Here is a 23,352-nt window from a genome sequence, read left to right as displayed (position 1 = left end):
CCCTGATCTGGAAATGAACTCACTATGGGAAGCACTGTAGAGGTAAGCCCTACCTTTAGGAATAAATTCCAGAACAAAAAACAAAAAACACCCCAAACAAAACAAAACCCCCATCATCTCATGGAGAACAAAAGAAACATGGAAAGAGTGGCTGATCCTGCCGGGAGTCATCTGGATAAGAGGGAAACTCACCAGTGATTAACAAGGGGCATTCGCAGGAAATCTACTCCATTTAAAGCAAAGTGTTTTCTGATTGTACCATTTCTGCTGCTTTTCCCTGTTGGGAATCATGTCTTTCCTCCTAAGCAACTAGCTGGGCTCTTCATGTTGTCTCCATTCAAATTATTGTAAGGGTTAGCATTGGACAAAAGCATCTGACAGAAGCCTCTCTTATCTTTTTGGCAGGATGTTTGATGTAGGTGGCCAACGCTCTGAACGCAAGAAATGGATCCATTGTTTTGAAGGAGTCACTTGCATCATCTTCATCGCAGCCCTCAGTGCCTATGACATGGTCCTGGTGGAGGATGATGACGTGGTAAGTAGTACCCTACTTTGCCTTAAGGCCTGTTATACCATAGCAGTCAGAACTTGCAAATGACTGGAAGGGCAGGTGGAGCATAATCATCACAGCACTAGACTGGGGAAAACTGGGTTCGCACTCCCACTGAGCCATGAAGGGCAGGGCCACACACTATTTTGGGCTGCTGTGAGAGTGGAGAGGCAAGAGGGGAGACCCATAAATACTACCTTGAGAGGCCAAAATGCTGTTTCCCAAAATGGTGGGTGGTTGCACCTGATAAGAAGCTGAGAAGTGGACCTTGGAGTGAGCATGAGGAAGTGAAGTCAAAACCATGCGAAGGGAGGCATGAATACTTTCCAAGAGGGTGTTGGGACTGAAGGTGAGGATGTGGTTTGTAGAAAAAGGGAGTTCTTAAAAACAAAACAAAACAAAAATTAGGCCCAATTCATGATGATGGTGGCTTTTAGCAGGCAAGGGACTGTTGCTCTAATGAAAGGAAAGGAAAAAGAGGCACATTGTTGGCTCTCTCTCTCTCTCAGGGTGTAGAACTGGGGCACACGTATGGGAAGAAAGAGACAGAGGTGTGAGCGTGCATTGTGCAACTGGACGTCATCTGCCAAGAAGCCCTCCCCCCTCTGATGTTCACACTCCCCTCTCCACATCATTAGTTGCTCCTTTTCTTAAGAACTGGCTTTTGTACAAATCATTGCTTCACCTTCATTTCCAGAGAATAGAATCTTAATTCTGATATATTGTTCAGGTTTGCAGGCTAAGACACTGGGATGGGTGGGAATGGTGTGGCAAAGACTGGTGCTGGGTGAAATGCATGTAGTCATAAGCACTACCACCATCACTCCCCAGGAGAGAAGCCTCATGGATTTCAGAAGGTCTTCCCACTCAATTCAGCATTCCTAGGTTGGCAGCTTTTCTGTTCCTACGGCCAGGTATAAAAGTTTGCATACTTTGTTTTGCAACAAGGAGCTCCAGGACTCCCTGGATTATGCACTACTGTTCTTTCTTGAACCTATGTTCCAAAGGGACATTTTAATATTTTCTTTTGTTTCACTTCCATGGATAAAATGATCAACAGCAAGCACCTTTCCATAAGACACACCAATTTTTTAGGAGAAGAAAACAGGAAAATATAATCTGTTTTCTTCGCTCCATAAGACGCACAGACTTTCCACCCCCCTGTTTTGTGGGAAAAAAGTGTGTCTTATGGTGCGAAAAATACGGTACCTCAGGTTCCTCCAAGGTGCCAGAAGATCCCCAGAAGGTGTGTTTTGGGGATGTTCGAAGGAATCTTGTCAGACATCAGAACTACAGATGCAAAAGGTGACCTAACAGACAGACAGACAGACAGACAAATGATAGACAGACAGACAGACAGACAGACAGACAGACAGACAGACAGACAGACAGACATGCTTTAACTTATAGAAGGACCCCTATTGTTTGTACTTTCTCCAGCTCGCTTAGTATGAATACGTGTGGGAAATGTGTTTGTGGTGGTTGTTTCCATAATTCAAACCTAGGATTTCTCAGCTTGTGAAGAAAATGTAGCAGCATCCCTCACATTAAATCTGGTTTGGGTCTGCTTTTTGATATTACATTTTTGTTCCTTTTCATGAGAAGAAAAATTACTTGTTAATTTAAAATAATGCTTACGATGCTTTGTGCCAATTTTAAATCGTCAATCTAAAGTCTGTGGGTGGGGTGGGGTGGGACAGGAAGGTTTCTCATAAATCAAAAGGGGTCATGATGACAAAAACTTTAGGGATCTAGGTGCTTAGAGGAAAGGCAGGTCATACGTGAAAAACTAAAACCTTTGTTGTTTAGTTGTTAAGTCGTGTCCGATTCTTCATGACCCCATGGACCAGAGCATGCCAGGCCATCCTGTCTTCCACTGCCTCCTGGAGTTGGGTCAAATTCATGTTGGTAGCTTCGATGACACTGTCCAGCCATCTCGTCCTCTGTTGTCCCTTTCTCCTCTTGCCCTCACACTTTCCCAACAGCAGAGCCTTGATACATTGACATAATTCAGCAAGTCCTTGCAACAAGTTGAGCTAACGCCACACCATTCCAATCAGAACAGGCGAGAAGAATTTTCCAGAGAATGGAGATACTGTAGTTGTTCAAAGTTTAAATGGGAAGCCCTATTCAGGAATGTGCTTTTTGTTCTGCAAGCTGTCTTGTGGGAAGGCAATCCCAACAAGAGTAACTTGGGACAGGATGGAGTTAACACCAATCTGAAAATTGTATGTAACAAGGGCTGGGAGTGATAATTAAATCTGTTAAAGCAACAGTCAAGCCTGTGATCTCAAAAGTCTGCAAGAAGTGTCTTTTCCCCATGCTGCACACACTTGGGACTTCAGCCTCAAACACGGATGAAATTGTCTAGTGGGGCATAGCATAGCAGTGTTGGATTTAGTGCAGACTCTTGCAGCTTTTCAAAATTTTGTAGGAAAGAGATAGCAGTAGGAGTGCGTGGGTGCACCTAGATGTGTCCATATTTTCATTCACAAAAAAGGAAGAGGAGCCATGTTTCTCATTTAAGTTTGCATGGGGGTCCTGGGTGAAATTGGTTCTTGGTTTGGCTTATCCTTCCAGAATCGCATGCATGAAAGTTTGCACCTGTTCAACAGCATCTGCAACCATCGGTACTTCGCCACCACTTCTATCGTTCTTTTCCTCAACAAGAAAGATGTCTTCCAGGAGAAAATCAAGAAAGCCCATCTCAGCATCTGCTTTCCAGATTATGATGGTGAGTGCCCAGCACAGACCACACGTATATGTGGATACAGTGACAGCAACCTCCTCAGCCCAATCTGTTAGGGCCAACCACGCCTCGAGGCATGTTTGTCGTGTGCCTAAATCTGTCCTAAATCTGTCGTGCTTAATTTAGCTGCATCTCCCCTGCCCTGTGCTGGCAATGATTGTGTTAGATGGCCAACACAATTGTATTTGCCTGAAACAATGGCTCAATCACTACATGTTTGGACAAAAACATGTGGCACCTTAAAGACGAACTATTATATTTTAATGTAAGCTTTTGCAAGCATGTCCACTTCTTTGGACATATGGAAACAGAATGAAATGTTGAGCGAAATATCAGTTAGTCTTTAAGGTGTCCTGCCTATCTTTTTGTCTCGTCTTGTTTTGTTTCTTTGGATTTTGCCTAATAGGCTTGCACAGACTAACACGGCTACCTCTTCTAAAACTGCACATCTCTGGAGAGGAGCGAAGGCAGGAGGAGGAGGAGCAGGGACTTTCCTTCCCAGTCCGTGGATAGGCTTGGTCCTGTCACAAACATCTGTTAGAAAAGGAAAATAGATGAAGTAGACTATTTCCAGTTTTGTTTGAGAGGAACAATTTGCCTCATCCTATAGTGTTAATTGGTGAATGAGACCTCAGTGAGGAGATGATGGCATTACGTTTGCAGTGCCTTTCTGAGAACAAAGTGCTTTTGGAGATATAACACAAGGGGGCCTCAGTGCTCTGAGAAATGGGCCACCCTTTCTGCCACGTAAGCCAGAATTCAGCATCTTGACTCCAGCTTTTTTCCAAGGCCTCTCTCTCCCCCCCTCCCTCTTTGGGGTTTTGTACTCCTGGCTTTATCCAATGACTTATTTCTTTACATTTTTTCCTCTCTCACATTGCTTTGGGGAGAAATAAATCTTTCTCCCCTGGCTCAGTCTAGGCATTTCAGATGTGGTATGCCTAGTCATGGTAGAACAGAACGGTGTCCAGCAAACACAGTCAACAGAGTTCCCTGTGTTCCCTCCACCCCTCCCCTTTTCTTTTTTAAAATTCCATTGTGTTTCTGCCAAGGGAAGGATGGCTTGCTTATCTGTTTTGCCTTGGGCCATGTGCTTGCTTTGAATTTTCTCCAGCTGCTTCCCATGTGCAGATGTAAAGATAAGAACCTCATGGCTAAGGCACAAGGGAGATATCTGTTTAAATTTGGCTCAGCCTTAACGCAAGGTAAATCAGGACAGTTACAGAAAAGGTGTGCACATGTGCTAACCATGTCCCACTTGACTCCTTGTGGCCATCTTTAGTTGTTCTTGCCTTAGATGGGCTCCAATTGGCTGCTCTTGGATTAGATGTGAGCTCACACAGAGGGAAAGTGCTGGAGGCTATGAGAAAGTAAGTGTGGCGGAGTATGTGGGGGGGCTCTAATGCTTATCCCCATAACCATCTTATTTTAATTATTGGCCCCTGCTACCTCCTTTATTAATGATCAGGGAAGATCAGGCAAATGGGCTCCTCCTATTAAGTTTTAACTTTTGTCTGCCTGGTTAGCAAAGTTTCTAATTTACGTCCCTCTTTCTGGTTTGTTTGTTTGTTTGTTTTTGAATAAGTGCTCAGGGGCAGGGCAGATGACAATAGTAAAATACAGATTAAAAATAAATCTTAAAACATTAAAAAAAAAACCATATGAAAAGGTTGTAAGATAGGCTCAAACCAGTTAGAAAGCCTTCAGCAGACAGTTTGTGTTGCATGCTAAAGTCCTGCATGTGAAAATACATTGTTCTGCTGACAGAAGGACAACAGACAAGTTGAGAGGAGCCCAGAACCTGGAAACAGCCATGGGGAAGGCCTTATTTTGCCTTCCAGCTATACCTCCAAAAAGAACCAGATCCAGAGAACCCTCCCTCCCCTTGGGAGAATACACTCCTTTAGGTCCTAAGTCAAATACATCTCATTTTAGAGGTTACAACCAATACTGGTTAAATTATACTGGTTACATGAGTGCCTCACTATAGATCAAAGGGGATGTAATTAAGGTCTGTGTCCTTGTGGCCAAGTATCATATTTCCAGGAACAGATGTCATTGGTGAACCAGCCTTCCCTGTGTAAATTCACCCTGGGCCACTGTTGACGTATAATTGTCCAGATTCAAGACCACCTAAACTGTGACGTGAATTTTCAAGAGGAGTATGGAAATTATGTGAATTTCCATACTCCTCTTGAAAGCAGGAAGATTTATGTGGTATTAAGGAGCCCGGGTGGTGTTATAGTTAGAAAGTTGGATTAGGACTTCGGAGAATTGGTTCTAGTGCCCACTGATCCATGTCATCCACTGGATAGCTTTGAGCTAGTAAATCTCCTTCAGCCTGACCTACTTCATAGGGTTGTTGGGGGAATATAGTGGGGAAAAGAGAAGGGCCATCCATTCCACCTTGAGGTTATGGAATAGAAGTGTTACTGAGTATATGTAGAATCAGAAAAAGTACCATTAATCCTTAGTGAATTTGCTTCTTTAAACTGTCCATGTTGACACAGGCCCCAACACATACGAGGATGCAGGAGCCTATATCAAGGTGCAGTTCCTGGAGCTAAACATGAGACGGGATGTGAAGGAAATCTACTCACACATGACCTGCGCTACCGACACAGAGAATGTCAAGTTTGTCTTTGATGCAGTCACTGACATCATCATCAAAGAGAACCTGAAGGACTGTGGCCTCTTCTGATGCAGGTTCTTGGCTTTCTAACCTGGTCAAATTTGCCCAGCTGAAATACGGGGGCAGGGGGTGGGCAGGAAGGGCATGTGGAAGACTTCTGACTTTGTCCTACTTTCCCAGTTTAAATGGTGAGACACATCATATTTTGTTATTAAGTCGCAGGAGTGGTAATGCAACCCTTTGCTGGAGAGTAGCAAGGTAAACTCTTGACACCACTAGTGAGCCACCACCAAGCTGCTGTCAAGCCAGACACACTGAATAAGGTGGACCAAAATTCTGACCTGATAGGTCAGAGTGTTCACACATTCCCTCAGCAATGGGAGAAGCTTGGTGGTTTCAAGCAGAGTTCCCTGAGGCTTCCCATTCCCACCATGGGAAGCAGATGGCAGGGCCATATGGCTTCTCATCTGCTGCAGCAGAGCACTTGTTAAATTCATAGGAGGTTGAGGCTCTGGGCAGTGATAGAGGTGATAAGCCCGGTTAGCTGGCCAGGGGAAATGAACAACTAAACACATCCTGCCTTCTCCCGTAGTAACACGTCCACTCTCTCCCCTTCTTTCCAGGTGCACCTGCTCCTTCTGATGGAAAGTGGCCTTGCCTGTTCGGCAGTGTGAAATGGACATAAGTCCCTTATATCAGTGATTCTTAACCTTGAGTTACTCTGGTGTTTTTGGACTGCATCTCCCAGAAGCCTTCACCACCAACTGTGCTGGCTGGGGTTTCTGGGGGTTGCAGTTCAAAAACACCTGAGTAACCCAAGGTTAAGAACCACTGCCTTACAAGATCCATTTACGTTAAGACAGAGAATGCTGCTTCGAATAGTGACCCAGGCATGCAGGAAGGAGTTCCTCACTCGTATGGGATAGGACAGGGAGAAGGCAGGTCCAGATAGCAAGGAAAAGGATCTTCATCCTGTCATGGGCATTTATTGGCTCCTACAAGTCTGAGACCATTATTGGAAGGCCTCCCAACTATACCTGAGGAGGCCTGGCCTCTACCTCTTCTTTAATACCCACCTTCGAGCAGGAAACAGCACACACACACACCCTGGCTTCCACAATGCCTCTTTCTAGCTAGGCCACTGCTGGGCCTCACAATTCTATATCTGTGTGGCCTTCCCTCTCATGATGCATTTGTGCGTTGTTAATGCCTGCCATTTTTTTTTAACTGTTGAAATTTCCTGTCTTCCTACCATGAAACACCATGTTGTTCTTGCTATCTCCTGTGGAACAAGGTTTCCTGTGAATTGTGAGCACATGCTAGGCTGTTGCAGAAACAGGCCCCATGAGCAAGCAGTTTGTCTTGCACTTTCCACAAAGGAAGATACGGCTGTTGCATCAATCCATACAAAAATATTCTGATATTGAAGGAAGACATATCTGAGACAGTTTTTCCCCAAAGAAACATGGAAATCAGAGTCGTGGGTGAAGCAAAGTCAAAATCAATATGCAGGCTTTATTTCTTGCTAAACAAAACATTTGCTCAACATGGTTTACTCCAGTATGACTTTTCTTCCGGTTTCACCCACACATGGGGGTGGGTTTCAGTGTGTGGGTGCAGCTGCACCAACCATTGGTGCACAAGCATGTGGGCCTTAAACTACCACACAGGACTCACTTTAACAAGAGATAACTACCTACTAAGAGGTCCATCATATCTGTTTAACTGTAGAATTGATAATGACGAATGTATCTGTGTAGCTCATCTACCAAAATCAGGATATGTCTAATTCTTAAGGCCTACATTCCAAGAGCAAAGAATGTGATCCAGCTGCCATCTGGGGCTTATGGTTTGATACCAGACTGGGCTTCATCCTGAAAGCAGCATGTTCAGATGTATTGTAGACATTAGCCTTGTGATTTTGCCATCTTTTAATCAATTGGGAACTAATGTCCCCTTACAAATTTTTTGGGGGGGAGGGATTGAACTTTGCAAACTCCTTTGAAAACTGAATTGTACTGTGAGGAACCAAGCGTTAGAAAATAACACATACACACAGAGACGTATCTTGTGCATTGTCAATGCAGGCTGAAAAGAGAAAACGTGAAAAATGGCCATTGTGTATATTAAACAAATGTTATGGAAAATGTGCAAACAGTACCCAGAATAGATCTTGCAGACAGTCTAGGCAAAGTGTGTAAATCATATAGCAAACCTTATAAGACGGTGTGTGAAGAACTGTTTGTAGTCTGTGGCCACCTTCCAATGTGCCAGAGCTCCCCAGGGGGGCCATATGAGAATGGCTGCTCTGAAGAAAGGAAAGTATATGGGAATTCTAGGGTTTCTCATGCCTCAGCGCATGGCATCTTCTCCCCCTTGCCTGTGTTTATACAGGCCTTACATGCTTCTTGGGTCATTGTATTCTGCGTGATGTTCACTCTTTGGACTTTGATTCAAAAGGAACTATGAAAACTGACACAGAAATCCAACAGAGGAAGAAGACAGTATCTCCTGCCTATGCAGTAACATCCTTGGCTACACTTGGTCTCAAAATACAACAGGGAGTCTCTCCTCTCTAGGGCATGGTGCCAAATGTCAAAATTCAGCCTCCGCTGTTACAGAGTGGAAGGCTGTGGCAGATAGTTCAGAAAACTAATCAAACTGCCTATGAATAGCGAGAAGCTTGAAGTGAATGATCCCAGAATGATTGCATGACATGGAACTTGTCTGTGACTGTGAAGCCACCTCTTCTTTTCTTTTCTTTTCTTGTCTTTTTTTTTTTTTTTTTTTTTTGGCTTGGCTTCAAAACAGATTCAGCAATTTGATGTGCAAAATCAATTTCCCATGCTGATGAAAAAGCCCACACTGAATTGTGTGTGTGTGTGTGTGTAATGCACAAGAAGCAATAGAGAGGAAACTCAGCTTTCTTTCTACTTTTTATTATTTCAAACCATGTGAACAATTTGGTAAAACGTTGTGATAAAAGCTAGGCTGCGTCTGACGGTTACTAATGGCCCGGTGCCCATCGACTGCACGGCAGGCAGGACCGCTTACATACAGCAGTGTTTCCTCAACTGACGCTACAGTTAGAGCTAAGAAAATACATTAAAATAGGCCTGACGTTACAGCAACCTCAGGAGCGCCCCCAGGTCCTGGGGCAGGGCATCAAAGGAATGGAAAGAAGTTGAGCTTGACATTGCTTAGTCCTTTAGTGGAATCTTAGCCCTTAGGAACCTAATTCTGTGGCCATGAAGAAACATGTTTTAAAATCCCTGGGCACTGCCCCCTCTTAAAAAGCTTGTCCTGGACCACAGCAGAAAGGGAGAGAAGGGCTGGGGGGGGGACGGAAATGGGGTTGGGGGGAGACAGGGGACAGGGAACTATTTTACACTAATCTAAACACAATGCACACAGAAGCAAACTAAGAAACAGATGTAAACATACAGACACCCTCAAGGCACAAAATTTACTAGAGACGATGAGCTTGTAGTGGGCAACTCAATCGTTAACTACTGGACATTTTAAATAAGGTTTTTAAAAAGGTTTTCTTTTAAAAAAAATAGACCAACTTTTCCTGCACAAATTGGCTTTTTGAGGAATGTTTCCGATTTCTTGCTGGTCTGTGCAAATTGCAGGGGTAGGAGCTGAGCAGTTTGCTCCGTAGCAAGAGCTCCTGCCCCTTCAGGGAAGGTGGAAAAACAAACAAGACAGTGGATTGCTTTGGCAGAGCCAGACAGAGGGTTGTTTGGACGTAAAAAAGCAAAGCAAAGCAAAACCAATTAGTAATAATTCTTGTCTTTCTCAAAAAACAAGGAAAGAGCATTAAAAAACATGTCCAAAGCCCCTTGACCTGCTACCTTCCACACTTTAGGGTAACCAAAACAGAACAGAACAGACCTACATGGAAATGTTACAGCTATGGCAGGCCACCACTCATTGGTGCTTCAGTAAGGCTTTGTGGGTGCATGGAGGGAACACAAACGGCCTGCAACGGGCAAGTGGGGAAGCAGAGAGCAGGGGAAGCCATGGAGACAGGTGCCTCTTGGACCAGCGGAATCGCTGAAGTCTCATCGTTAGGAAAAATTAAAAGGAATGAAACAAAAACAAAAGAACTTTTAAGAAGCAGAAGTCATCGAATGGTGCAGTCCTCCCTTCATCAACACCAGCCTCTTCCTCATATGGAGCAGTTCAAGTAATCCTGCATGGGGGGAAGAGAACAAGGAAGTCAGCACCCCAGTTTACTGCAGCGTCTTGAAGGAAACATCACCCACAGTACTGGACAGCTTGAGGCTGAGCTCATGGCTTCCTGCCTCTGACTTCTTGCACAACTGTGAGAAAGGAACATCTACATGTTGAATGAGCCATTATTTATATAAACAGACACACATGGTCGCTCAGTTCAGTGGCTGTGACAGATTCAAGCCGCATTCAGCCTGCCTCGTGGGGGTGGCCTTCTTTGTTGTGTTTTAGAACAAAACTCTTGGATCTCTCTTTTGTTGCTTTCATTAAAAATAACCGAACAGATTTTGCCATTTTTACAGGTCAGCACAATTTGTGCAAGTTTTATGGCTGCTTAGAAAACAGGGGAGTCAGAGGGCCAGCAAAATTCATGTCAGCATCTGGAGACTGCCATCTATCGGCAAGTCACAACCTGGTGATCGTTATGCCTTAGCGGCTGAACCTGGTACTGAGTTCCAGATGGGTACTAGCCTCTCTTGTGGATCACACTCTTGAATAGGGAATTGTGCCAAACAATAGAAATATTTAAGCTTGGTCTTGAGTTGTGAGCTCCTTCCACTTACGAGGACCAGAAAGGCTTTGACTCTTGGGAAGCTGAAGTTGATCCATGCAAACAGAAGGCAGGAGCCTTGGTTCCCTTACCATCTTTGGCAACATATAAACCTTTGGCTCCACTGATTCTTCAGCCCCTTTCCCCAGAAGCCATCTGATCTTGGTATTTCAGATACTTATTCCCATGCTTACGTTTGATGCAGCCCAGGTCTTGAGATGAGTGCTGATGTTGCAAGCCTGGCAGTGATGCCTTGCACACAACATTATTTCCACGCAAAGCAGCAGAAAGGCACACTGTATTCCCTTCGTCAAGTGGAGGAGTGTGACATGAATCATACAAAGCAGCCCCCCAAATACTTGCATTATCCTCCCAGCAGTGCTCACCTTCCTGTGTTCCTCAGTAGGTGTCACCCGAAGAGCTAGAAGAGTCCGCAGTCCTTCAGGTTGTTTTTGATGATGACATCAGTGACAGCATCGAAGACAAACTGCACGTTCTTGGTATCAGTGGCACAAGTGAAGTGGGTGTAGATCTCCTTGGTGTCCTTCCTCTTGTTCAGGTCCTCAAACTTGCTCTGGATGTAGCTGGCTGCTTCGTCATATTTGTTGGCCCCTGAAAAGGACGAGAAGAGGGGGAGAAAGAGATGGTTTGAATTCATTCTGACTCAGTCTTCCATCCATGCAGAGATTTCCGCCCCCAACATGCTACTAAGGAAATTAAGATACTCAGGCATTAATCCCTGTTCCCTAAAAGAGCCTGTCAACAATACCTGACACCTGGGTAAACAGTCAGCATTTTAACCCATAAAAGCTCCTAACAGAAAAGTATGATGCCCTCCCCCCCCCAACCCCAACCCCCCCGGTTTTCTTGCTCTGAGCGGTACTCAACAGGAGTTCAAAGCAAAGGTGACCCACTAAGGGGTGGAACCTGGGTTTCCCCTGAGTTCTCATGGAACTCAGAACAATAGAGTTAAATTACATATGGTAAGCTACAGTACCCAGTGTGGTGTAGTCGTGGATAGAGTGACAGACTAGGACTCAGGAGGCCTGGGTTCAAATTCCCACTCAGCCATGGAATCTCACCGGGGGGTGTGAAACTGGTAAAACTGCTCTTTATACATCTTGCTTACCATGAAAGCCCTATTAAGCTTTTTAAGTCGGTTCCAATGAGATAACATGCAACAACAATACTGAAAAGATCCATCAGGGATGTGGTTTACATGCTTTTGGCAGGAGAAAAAAAGCTAGCCAATGGGCCCGAAACAAGAGAAAATAATCCCTTAGAACAGACTTCCTAAGAAGTGTACACTTGCACTCCGTTGGCTATATTTAAAAACTCCATTTCAAATACCTTTCTTCTACAAAAGAGCTGATTAATTCATCATCAACCCAACTGAAAAAAAAAAGAACAGGGTAAAAGCAGCAGACATCCTTACGTGGCATGTAACTCAGAACCCTGGCTAACCTACATGCTTCCGGGCCTAGCCTCTGACAGTTTCAATCTACCAACAAAGCCCAAAATGCCAGAGACAGGATCCAGTTTGGCTGTGGAGTCCTAAAACAATGCTTGCTGACAATCCACATGCTCACTCTTGCTGCAAAAGGGACTAGGTGCTTTACAAAAATATGGACATTGGCTGTCCTTTCTTGCATTCTGAAAGAAGAGCAGCCTCAATGCTGCTTCAAGCTTCAAGCTCACATATTCTTCCAATCAGCCTTCCTGAAAATGGTTCCCTTCAAGGTGTGCTGGAATACAACTCCCAGAATCCCCCAACAGGCATATGACTGCCTTACAAGATGTGATTCAGCACAGCCACATGGTTCTCAGAAACTTGCCTCTTGTCTTCTTTACGGAGATTGCTATGCTGCTCCCAGTACTAAGCCACAGACTTTGCCCCTCTGCTCTTTGTCCCACAGTTGATCTCTGCTATTTCTGAACCAGAAGTATACTTCCAGCCAGAGTAAACTGTTTATGGCTAACCACATGTGAGAGACATGGCAGTTATATTTTCAGTATCTCTCTCACACACACCCACACCACTCATTACCTGTATACTCTGGGAAGCAGATGGTCAGGGGGCTGTGGATGATCTTTTCTTCAAAGAGATCCTTCTTGTTGAGGAAGAGGATGATGGAGGTGTCCGTGAACCACTTGTTGTTACAGATGCTGTCAAACAGCTTCATGCTCTCGTGCATCCGATTCTATCACAGCAACACACACAATGACTCAGGAAGTAGGCCAAGAACAACTTGGAGCAATGCCCCACACAGTGGGGTAAAGGAGTTGAAAACTCAGAGTATATGGAAGTCAATACTTAGGCCTTCCCATTTCTAGGCAATATAGTAGACAATAGAGCTGATCTATGTTAGGAGACTGTAGAATTTGGTCTCATAAAAGGATTACATTTAAGCTGTACTACAATAGATACATTTTGTGATTATGCAATGGGGGTGGCTTAAGAAGACAAAGGGAGGAGGATCGTGGGAAATGTTTGTGAATCACAGAAATGTAGTCCAAATCATGTGGAAGCTCTTCCCCTGGCAGAGTTCATATGCAGTGAACAAACAAAAGACAATTTTACAATAAAATGTTTGCTTATCGAACTCAGAATAACATAGAACAGGAACAGGCAAAGTCTAGGCCTCCAGATGTTGTTGGACTGTAACTACTATCATTTTTAAGCTTCACAGTCAACAGTGAAGAATGCTGGGAACTGCAGTTCAATATCATTTGAAGGACTACTTCTGACTCCGAACAGGAGCAGAAATGCTGGTATGTTAACACCTATTTTAATATACCATCCTATGCAATGCATAGAATCAAAGTTTACACTACTAAATGCTTCAGTATAAATGTGTAATTTTATATTTATTTCCTCTTATCCTACCATCCCATTACTTTTCCAAAGTGCATTTTTATTTGAAATGTAATAGTACACTAAAAGCACCTGCACTACAGTACATTTTTAAATTTAAGATTTTATGCAAGCATGCATCTGATTATGAAGAAACAAACATAGCACCATCTTTGTGAATTGGTTTTGGGTACAGGATGAGAGCATTGTATGCTAAAAGAAAAAAAGGTGGGTGGAGAGGACTCTGGAGGGTCACTAGAAGGGATTGAGATATATACAGTATATATATAGAAGGAATGCATTACCTCAAACAACATGTTTCAGAGCACAATAAATTTTTTGCATTTGCTATCATGCACCACCTAGAAATCCTTTATTAAAATATGTGTACAAAATGAATATCTGACAGTCAAAAAGAAGAAGAATTCAGCGCCCCAAACTCCAATAATTATAGAGTTAAAGGCAGAAATGTAAGTTAGCTCAAACAACCCAAAGCCCACAACACACAAAAGTGGGTGATTCCTATCTTGAAGAGCCAGCATGTTCCCTTCAGATATGGATTGCAAACGGGAGCCTTTCCTTACCATTTCTTCATCTTCGGCCAGGACCAAGTCATAGGCACTAAGAGCAACACAGAAGATGATGGCTGTCACTCCTTCAAAACAATGGATCCACTTCTTTCTCTCTGACCTCTGGCCTCCCACATCAAACATCCTGCAAGCAAAAAAACCACCGAGTTGCATAAGGTGGATACTGCCACAATTACAGCGGCATCACATCATTGAAACCTGAAGGGAAAGTTGAACTTTACCAAGCCTAGAAACAAAGTGAAGGCACTTTATAGGTACAACGGAAAACTGGAGGTTTGATTCTGCAGGATGACCAATCAGAAAAGAAACCTCTCACACTGGATGATGCAAAGTGTTTCAGAAGCACACTCAAGAACTCTAGCAGACTGAGGATATGTTTGATTCCCTTGGATGAACTCTTCTTAGAACTTCTCTTTGGTGTAGGGAAATGGGGGGGGGGGTAACTTTTTGTCTCTCAGGAGATCTCAGTAGTGAAGAAGCATACTTTTCTTTTGTTAGTGCTGGAGACAGCAGAGAATGCATGTCTGGATTCCAACTGCCTAGTGCCCATGTGGGAGCCAAGTCAAAGAATGTGGCCAACACAAAGCCAACAAAGCTACTAATAGTTCAGCCAAAGCAAAGGATTACATTTGTAACACTGAAGAACAGCAGCTTGTGGTGAAGTCCTGTCATCCAACCACCAAACGCCATCCAGACAACTCCTCCCAAATGAGGAAATGATCTCTTGAGGCTGGGCCAAACAAAGGGTACAATGCTTGCCTTGCAATCTGTGTGAAAGTTACATTTTGAGTTCCTCACTGGATGAAATTTATTTAAAATATTTTTACTCCACTTTTCTCCTAAGAAAGTGTGCTGCTTAGGAGAAAGGCTGAGTAAAAATACTTTAAATAAATATTATCTGGTGGGGATCTCAAAATGTAAGAAAGGATCCTAGATGGCTTACATCATTAAAACACAGTATCAAACCTAAAAACAGTGGATTATTCAAATATTAAATGAATTAATAACATTATACTAAGGTACAATTAGGTAAAGCATTAGTAAAACAAATTTAGAAACAACAAAATGTAAACCATGTCATTTTAAAACCTCTCCTAGATAGTCAGTCACTAAGGTTGTGACTTCCCTTATTACAAATAATAATCACTTATAGTAGAACTTTATCTGATGGCACTCTAAACATATGACTGCCATTAAAACCTTGCCCAGTGATAGGTTGCCTGTTTTGAGTTCATAACTGACGTCTCCTTAGATGTCAACAGGCTGAAAGGCCTTCTTCTACAAATAAAACTTTAAGTGAGACTGTCCGTTTGGGATGGCAATCTTAGTAAAAAAAAATTGCAGAATTGGTAATGCTGTGTTTGGTGATCCTCACCAAGGCAAGGTACCCACTTTCAATGTCCATTGGGGAGGGGGATTTCAATATTATAGATCATACACCTCTTGAACGGGCCCAGAGAGAAAAACAAGTGAATACAAACTACTGACTCACACCATTCTTTCTTTTTAAAGGAATGACAATGATAAAAAAAGAAAGAAAATAAGAGAAACTAACAAAGAACTACCATACATAAGATGATTTGACTATAGATGAAGGGTGCTAGGGTCTAAGAAAAACTCCCGAGATGTTCTCTTAGTACTGGAAAGAAAGAGATTGAGACAATTCTTGAGGTAAGGAGCATGCATGGTGACAGGGCATGTTTTAACACATTTTACAGGTTCTAGAAGATTCTGAAGACATTCACACAGGTGCAGAAAGAACTCACGTGTGATTTTGTAGAAACATCTTAATGTGGCAAATGGAACAACAAGTCACTCAAAGGCTCATGCAGTGACTTTCTAAGGATGTGCATGATATGTTCCAAAACTGAAGTACTGGCACAGAATTCCAATGACTGCAAACAAAACAATGTATTCTCATATATAAAAAGTGGGTGGAATCCTTGCTATCACTAATGTTAGGAGATTCCAAACAAAAAGAGACAGACTGATCTATGGAAAGGTACAGGTGGAATCCCCAGAAAAGAGCAAAGGTAATGGATTTGGAAATGGAGTTTCTCAGCCATCCCAGAAATAAGTGACACTCATAAAACCACTATCTGACGCTTGTCTGGGTACCCACACACTAGAGAACACAATATGAGAGAGTAATGTACTATTTTGTTTTCTAGTGTTCTGCTTAACGAATGAAAAAGAAATGTACAATGCACCTGGGAGATTATAAAAAGTCAGGCGCGGAAATCAGAAACCAATCAAGATGGTTTTAAAAGGGATTTTTACCATTTATGACCAAAACATAATTGATAAAGCCTAAGTATATGCTGAATCACATTGGCTGAAATCCTGTTTATGTTGTTGCATCATGCAACAAGGATGAAGCTAGCAGTTGAGACCATGGTGTGGCTGTTTCAGGGCAATAAAAATCTACTTACGGCTCCTTCCTCAGGTTTCAGGGATCTGTAGAGATCCATGGAACAGGAGGGGGAGCAATCTGAAGGTGGAAAATCACCACTAATGGTCGTCGCACTGGGATGGACCTACAAGAGGCTTTTGGAAGTTTTGTACTGCCCCAAATGGCTGTGACATCATCAACATGATGGTATCATCCTCACTGCATGATGTACAGTTCCACAACAGGATTTCAGTAACTTAATGGCTGTATTGGTGAAAGTCTCATTGCAAAAGCTGCTACTAATTGAAGAAGTTATGTGGAGGAAGAACAACTAAATGACAAGAAACTTTTCATTAAGTAGTGTGAATTGTATGGTGCAAAAAGAGAAAAAAAGAGTGTCTGAATAAGGAAAAACAATGATTTATTTTCACAAATATCAGACTCTAGCTGCCATCAGAAATCAGTAACATTATTATCATGAATGTATATGCTTGTGTTTACAGTGGTGCCTCGCATAGAGATCACTCCGTTTAATGAAGAAATCGCTTTGCGATGATGTTTTTGGATCGCTTTTGCAATTGCTTAGTGATGGTCCCTATGGGGAAAATTCGCTTTGCGATGATCGCAGGGAAGCGATCGTCACAAAGCCCCCATTTTCGGCCAGCTGATCGGCGGTTCCAAAATGGCTGCCGGGTAAACAAAATGGCCGCCCACTGTGTTGCCTCGCTTTAGAGGCACCGAAAATGGCCGCCCCTATGGAGGATTTTCGCTTAAGGTTAGTTTTTAAGCCCATAGGAACACATTAATGGCATTTTAATGCATTTCTATGGGTTTTTTAATATCGCTTAGCAATGAAATCGCTTAGCAGCAATTTTTGCTGCACGGATTAACATCGCTAAGCGAGGCACCACTGTATTTTCATCTACATTTCTTCCTTCTACTAATGACATTCAGGTTGGCCATCAATCAGAACAATAAATATATACAGTATGGGGGAGAAAGCAAATAAAAAGACACAGATAACATTATTAATATGAAATCCTTATAACTCCACTTTGGACCAACAAAGCTCACAGCAATGATGAACACAAACTGGAGGAGTTATAAAAAACCTGAATTATGGAAACCAATAACAGAAGGGGGGGAGGAAATCCTACTTTTAAAAAATCTGCATTGCCACCTGAACAAATGTATTCTGGCATCCTCCAATTAGTTATGCTGTTGCTAAATTTAGCAACCATATTCAAATTACAGTATAAGGAATAAAGTGAAAATGTACTAACAACACTTAATGGCTTGTATGTCAGTACAGTGTAATAGTACTAGAATCCTCCATGGTTTTAGAGATAAAATGAAATTAGTGAAATGTTCCCCCAACATGTCTTAAATGGCATACAATCAAGTGAATGTATTAAATAAGACAATCCCATTTGCCAAAAGCCATGAAGGCCTGAGTTTTCTATGGAAAAGTTAATTATCATTTATCTGCTAAAATGTGTAATAAAATTGTTGACAGGAGCATTCTCTGTCTCTACATTCAGAAAATGTCCACCTTCTTGACAAGGCACCAGTTTGCTCTCATTTGTTATTATATGTGTTTATTTAAAATGTCAAAATGTACCTGATGCAAGGCAGGAAAAAACAGCCCTCTTTTGTCCCTTTTACTTCAGGTAGTATTTTAGTTATGAGACATACAAATCAATCCCGTAAAATCTTTTTTAAAACCCAACTGTTTCTCACTTCCTTACCCCCAGATATTTTGCATTTTCTCCACAGGACTGTGGGTTCAGTCTTGTTAGAAGAACAAAAATTGATTACCCGTATTTTTCGCTCCATAAGACGCACCTTTCCATAAGACGCACCAAATTTTTAGGAGAAGAACACAGGAAAAAAATTATCTGCTTTCTTCTCCTAAAATTTGGTGAGCCTTATGGAGAGGTCCATCTTATGGAACACACCCTAGGGTCCTAGGGTCCTATGGTGTGTTCCAGGACCCTTTGGAGACTCACCCTGCCTCCCTCGGGGGCCAGAGGGGGCGAAATCACCACCTTCTGGGGCTCTTCTGAAGTTTCCCAAGCCTCAGAAGAGCCCCCAAAGGTGGCGATTTCATCCCCTATGGCCTCCAGGGGACGCAGGGTCAGTCTCCAAAGAGTCCTAGGGTGTGTTCTAGGACCCTTTGGAGACTCACCCTGCCTCCCCCGGGCGACAGAGCGGGCAAAATAGGCAGCTTCCAGTACCTTTTCTGAGCCTTTCCAGGCTCAGAAAAGGTCCTGGAAACTCCCGATTTTGCCCCCGCTGTCCCCGTGGGGGGTGGGGGGAGCCTGGCAAGGGTCCTGGGAGGCTCCCTTGGACCCTTGCCACGCTCCCCCACCCCCCCATGGGGCCAGGGGGGGTAAAACCGCCAGCTTCTGGGAGTGTTTGGAGGCTCCCCAAGCCTCCTGGCCCCGTGGGGGGGTGGGGGGAGGGTGGCAAGGGTCCAAGGGAGGCTCCCTTGGACCCTTGCAACCCTCCCCCCACCCCCCACGGAGCCAGGAGGGGGTAAAATCGCCAGCTTCTGAGAGTGTTTGGAGGCTTATCAAGCTTCCAAACACTCCCAGAACCTGGCGATTTCGCCAAGGGCTGGCCCCGTGGGGGGGTGGGGGGAGGGTGGCAAGGGTCATGGGAGGCTCACTTGGACCCTTGCCACACTCCCCCACCCCCCCATGGGGCCAGGGGGGGTAAAATCGCCAGCTTCTGGGAGTGTTTTGAGGCTTGGGAAGCCTCAAAACACTCCCAGAACCTGGCGATTTTGCCAGTGCTGGCCCGTGCCTGGGTGGGAGGAGCGTCGCAAGGATCTGAGTGAGCTTCCAGGACTCTTGCGACGCTCCCCCCACCTGGAAGCTGGCGATTTCGCCGGTGCTGGCCCCGTGGGGGTGGTGGGGGAGCCTTGCAAGGGTCCTGGAAGGCTCACCCGGACCCTTGCGACACTCCCCCCCACGGGGCCAGCAGCGACGAAATTGCTGCATTCACACCATTAGACGCACTGACTTCCCCACCCACATTTTGGAGGGGGAAAAGTGCGTCTTATGGTGCAAAAAATACGGTAATTAACCCAAAGGGGTAGCATTTTGTGCAGAGACGACTCAATGTCCTGTGGCACCTTAAGAACTTAACACAGTTGTCACAGAACAAGCTTTCAATGGACTGTGTGGCCCACAAGGCTGAAATCTCAGTGTCTTTCGGAAGGCAGCTTACCCACTGAAACCTGAGCAGAGTCTGGACTGCAGTACTGAAAATTGATTCATTCAAACTGTCCTACTGAATGATTGTTTTATAGATATTGCAGATTGCAAGAAAGAGAAATAAATGGGTTCTTGGTCAAATAATGCATGAATTCTCTTTAGAAGCAAAAATTACTATACTGAGGCTATCAAACTGTTGACACAGCATGAAATTCCAAGACTTCATAAAATGAAAGGCAAAGCTGAGACATGGTGGCTATCCTCAATTTACACAGACTTCTTTGGCAGCAGCTGAATTTATTATTTTTATTGTATCATATTTTTAAAAATACCACACAATTGTTTATGCAGTCCTAAGATTACAGTGTTATCAAGGTGCATTTAGCAGGAAGCAAACAATTGCATGAAAACATCTGGAGCCTATAACTCATTGGTTTGTTATCAACCTTCTTTACCACAAAAGTGCACATAAGTTGTGGAGACCGACTGCCAAGGCACAGGAGCAAGCCAAGAGGCCAAGAGGAAACAGAGCGGGAATTCCACCCCGAAGAAAATCGGGTACAGGAAACCCACAAGATATTAAAGGAAACCCTGCCCTTCCATCCCATAAAATACCACAAAGTGACATGCCTCAAAGAAAAAACATGCCAAATCCTAAGGAGCTAAGCAAATTCCTTCAAGGGCATCCAACCTCTTTCCCACCTTCAGTTCCTCTTACCCACAGGGGGAGGACGGCCCTGTTCCAGGAGGCACTCTGTCTCAGTCCCACCTCCAAACAACTGGAGTTCTTCCTGAGAAACATTACAGCTTTGAACAGTTCCCAACATTTCCAAGAGCTTCCATTAAGAGAGATAAAAGCTATGCCAAGGCATTTTAAGGAAGCGTGTTATTGTTTGAAAAATTACTGTTCCATCTCATGGTGATTCACATATCCATTTCCTTACAATTTCTCTTGATGGCCGGTAGTTGAACATACAAATTGAGCCCACTGACAAGCGCCACCTATAGGGCAGAACTGGAAGGCTAGACCTAACATGTACACTCATAAATAACTGCCCCAATTGACAGCCCAGTGATGAAAATGCACCAGTTACATGTATAGTATTGTCTTGATTTCTTGGAATTAGTGTGGACCAGTTGTTTTCACCATGCTTTCTAGTACTAATACCTGCTCCTTGAAAAGGAACTATATAGTTTTTAAAAATATGGATACATTTGTAAGACACAGCTAAAACAGGTTCAAGGACTCCTGGTCTTAACTAGGCCAGTTGCATCATCATCATCATGGCATTGTGATATTTGCAATGTCAAGAAAGCACTTGTTATTGGCACAACGATAAAGTGGCTGCCATCATGGGCAAGAAATTACGTATGTATTCCAAAACATAGAAATAGCTCCAATTTGGTGCAAAAGCGGGCCTCAAAGTGAAGGAAGAAGACAGGCTAGACAGCTAGTGTTGACTTATTTTTGGAGGTTGGATTGCATGTGTTTCATTAGTACTTGGTAGCAGACTGCAAACCACAACAAAACAGCAGACAGGATGCAGCGCAGGGAATGGCGAAGTCTTCCAAAGTCCAACTTCCACATCTTTCTCAAAGCAGAATGTATGTTCATGAGCCAAACTAGAGCAGCACTTTGGAAATTTCGTGCTTATGCACAGCTGCAGTGATAGCACTCTTCCCATGTCCAAATCTCCTACTTTGGAAGAACCAATCAATATTTTATAAGAGAACATTTCACTTTAAGTAAACACTTTAATGATTTAAATAAAAGGTCACTCGTCCGTAAAAGTGCGAGAACAGATATAAAAAAATTAGAGAGGAAAGAAGTAATGTTGCTGTTATGCAGGCAGAAATCTTCTGAGTGGCGCCTTCACTCTGTCCCTCCTGTACTTCACCCCCTCTCTCCGTCCAGTACTGTTTAAAGGTAGGACACATGAACAAAGATGGGTAGCATCTTTTTTTATTAATGAATTTGCACTGTTGCATCTATTCAACCAGCCCATATTGGGAGGCATTTATAAAACCCCTAATTTTTAGTTTGTTGAGCCATGCTGGCTGACAACTTTCCAGCGCAAACAGAGAGGGCCAAATATAAAAACATACTGTACTATCTGTCCATACTCCCAAGTACCCATGGAGTGCTTAGTTTTACAAAAGGAGGCACCAACTATACTGGACATTATACAAATTGAGTTCTACATGCAACTGTGCTAAATAAAATGATCTGGAAGATTGTATTTGGCTTGAAGGCAGACTACTCTCTGGAGAACAATGACCCAGAAAGAACCATGTTATGGAAAATCCAATATAGAAAGAATAGAGGCTTTTCATTACAGCAAATACGGTGCTCCAGGGGCAGCCACATACTTCACGTTTGCTCCCATTCCGATTCACATAATGTTGCTGTCACCCAGGCATTTATCTATTATGCTATGAAAAATGGAGTCACTGAGAGGAAACTACAAACTCTCCATTTGGCTTCAGGAGAGAATTTGAATCCAACCAATAGATAACACCATCTTTGTAACTTTGACTTCCCATGCAGCTAGAGGGCTGCATGGTTCATTAACATGGCCGGAGCAGCTAGGAAATAAACCAAAAGTAATTCTATTAACTTGTTCTAGTAAACTGTACAGATCTGATTCCCTCAGGAACCTTCAAATAGTATGGTACATCAATAAAGCCACAAGGGCTTGGATGGGGACTCTTTGGTCCTCTAGTGGCTCATGAAGTATCTTTCCATCTTCCCTCATCATGGGAAAGATGACATTGTTGGCTAGCTTAGTGATTTAAGAATCTGGCGAAGGAGTCAGAGGTTGGAGTTTGATTCCCCACTATGCCTCCATTAGCCTTAGGATCCCCCTTCCAGCTCTGTAGTTCTAAGATGATGATGATTAAGGGGGTTGGCTGGAGCCTAACTCTAATAGAGGGCCCCAATTTCCTCAGCTCTCGTCTAGAGGACCAGAAACACTAAAAGCACCTACCTCATCTTAGTCATAGTGCTATTATGTGCTGGCACTCACTGGAATCATGTCCCACGAATGAAGCAACAGGTGGAAAAAGCAGAACACACTGTATTGAACTGCTGTGACATAGAGGGATCTGGTGTGTACTGGTAGACTAATCCATCCATAATAGTTCTGACTAAAAGCATGTTTGTGTGTCCACTGCAAGTTTAAGAAATGAGTATTACAAATTATGTGTAGTTTTGCACAGTGGAATTTTTTATTAGGGTGTGTTGCATTGTTTAGTTGTCAATGAGAGAATAAAACATAACTCTGTTTCTAGCAGTTGCCCAGTTGTGTTTCTGGAATCAACTAAAAGTATAAAATCAAAACAGTCAGAAACTTTTTCTAAGATGGAACAGTTTGTCAGTTTTTAAATTAATCAGGATTGCTTTTATCCAAACATAGAAACTAATTCATTATCACTCAAAGCTGCAGAGGAAGAGCTGGATCTATTCAGAATTAAAGTAAGAGCTCCCTTTGTTAAAACTGTTCACTACATTCAACAGCACGCCACCATCATCATAGTTAAATCCTTCTAACTAGTCTTCACTACGAACTTCATTG

The 23,352-nt window shown here is 43.3% G+C and overlaps 2 protein-coding genes across 4 annotated transcripts in view; one reads left to right on the top strand and one right to left on the bottom strand.

The window, feature by feature from the left end:
• Nucleotides 1-10,043, top strand: part of GNAT1 (G protein subunit alpha transducin 1) — a 116,793-nt gene extending 106,750 nt beyond the window's left edge. For 2 of the 3 annotated variants that reach the window (XM_078385507.1, XM_072989853.2), the window contains exons 6-8: nt 406-535; nt 3,131-3,284; nt 5,810-10,043. In XM_078385507.1, coding sequence (XP_078241633.1) covers nt 406-535; nt 3,131-3,284; nt 5,810-6,000 — 475 coding nt within the window. In that variant the 3' untranslated portion in view covers nt 6,001-10,043. The remainder of the gene's footprint in view (nt 1-405; nt 536-3,130; nt 3,285-5,809) is intronic. The other variant, XM_078385508.1, reaches the window with a different exon arrangement.
• GNAI2 (G protein subunit alpha i2) overlaps nt 8,855-23,352 on the bottom strand; it is a 159,268-nt gene continuing 144,770 nt past the window's right edge. The window contains exons 6-9 of the mRNA XM_072989852.2: nt 14,159-14,288; nt 12,768-12,921; nt 11,107-11,332; nt 8,855-10,129 (exon numbers count right to left, since the gene is read on the bottom strand). Of these exons, the coding sequence (XP_072845953.1) occupies nt 11,142-11,332; nt 12,768-12,921; nt 14,159-14,288 (475 nt within the window). The 3' untranslated portion in view covers nt 8,855-10,129; nt 11,107-11,141. The remainder of the gene's footprint in view (nt 10,130-11,106; nt 11,333-12,767; nt 12,922-14,158; nt 14,289-23,352) is intronic.

The sequence above is a fragment of the Pogona vitticeps genome, chromosome 2, assembly GCF_051106095.1.
Source record: "Pogona vitticeps strain Pit_001003342236 chromosome 2, PviZW2.1, whole genome shotgun sequence".
Classification (NCBI taxonomy): domain Eukaryota; kingdom Metazoa; phylum Chordata; class Lepidosauria; order Squamata; family Agamidae; genus Pogona; species Pogona vitticeps.
The sequence above is the reverse complement of the archived record's forward strand: the minus strand, read 5'-3'. Positions and strand labels throughout refer to the sequence as shown.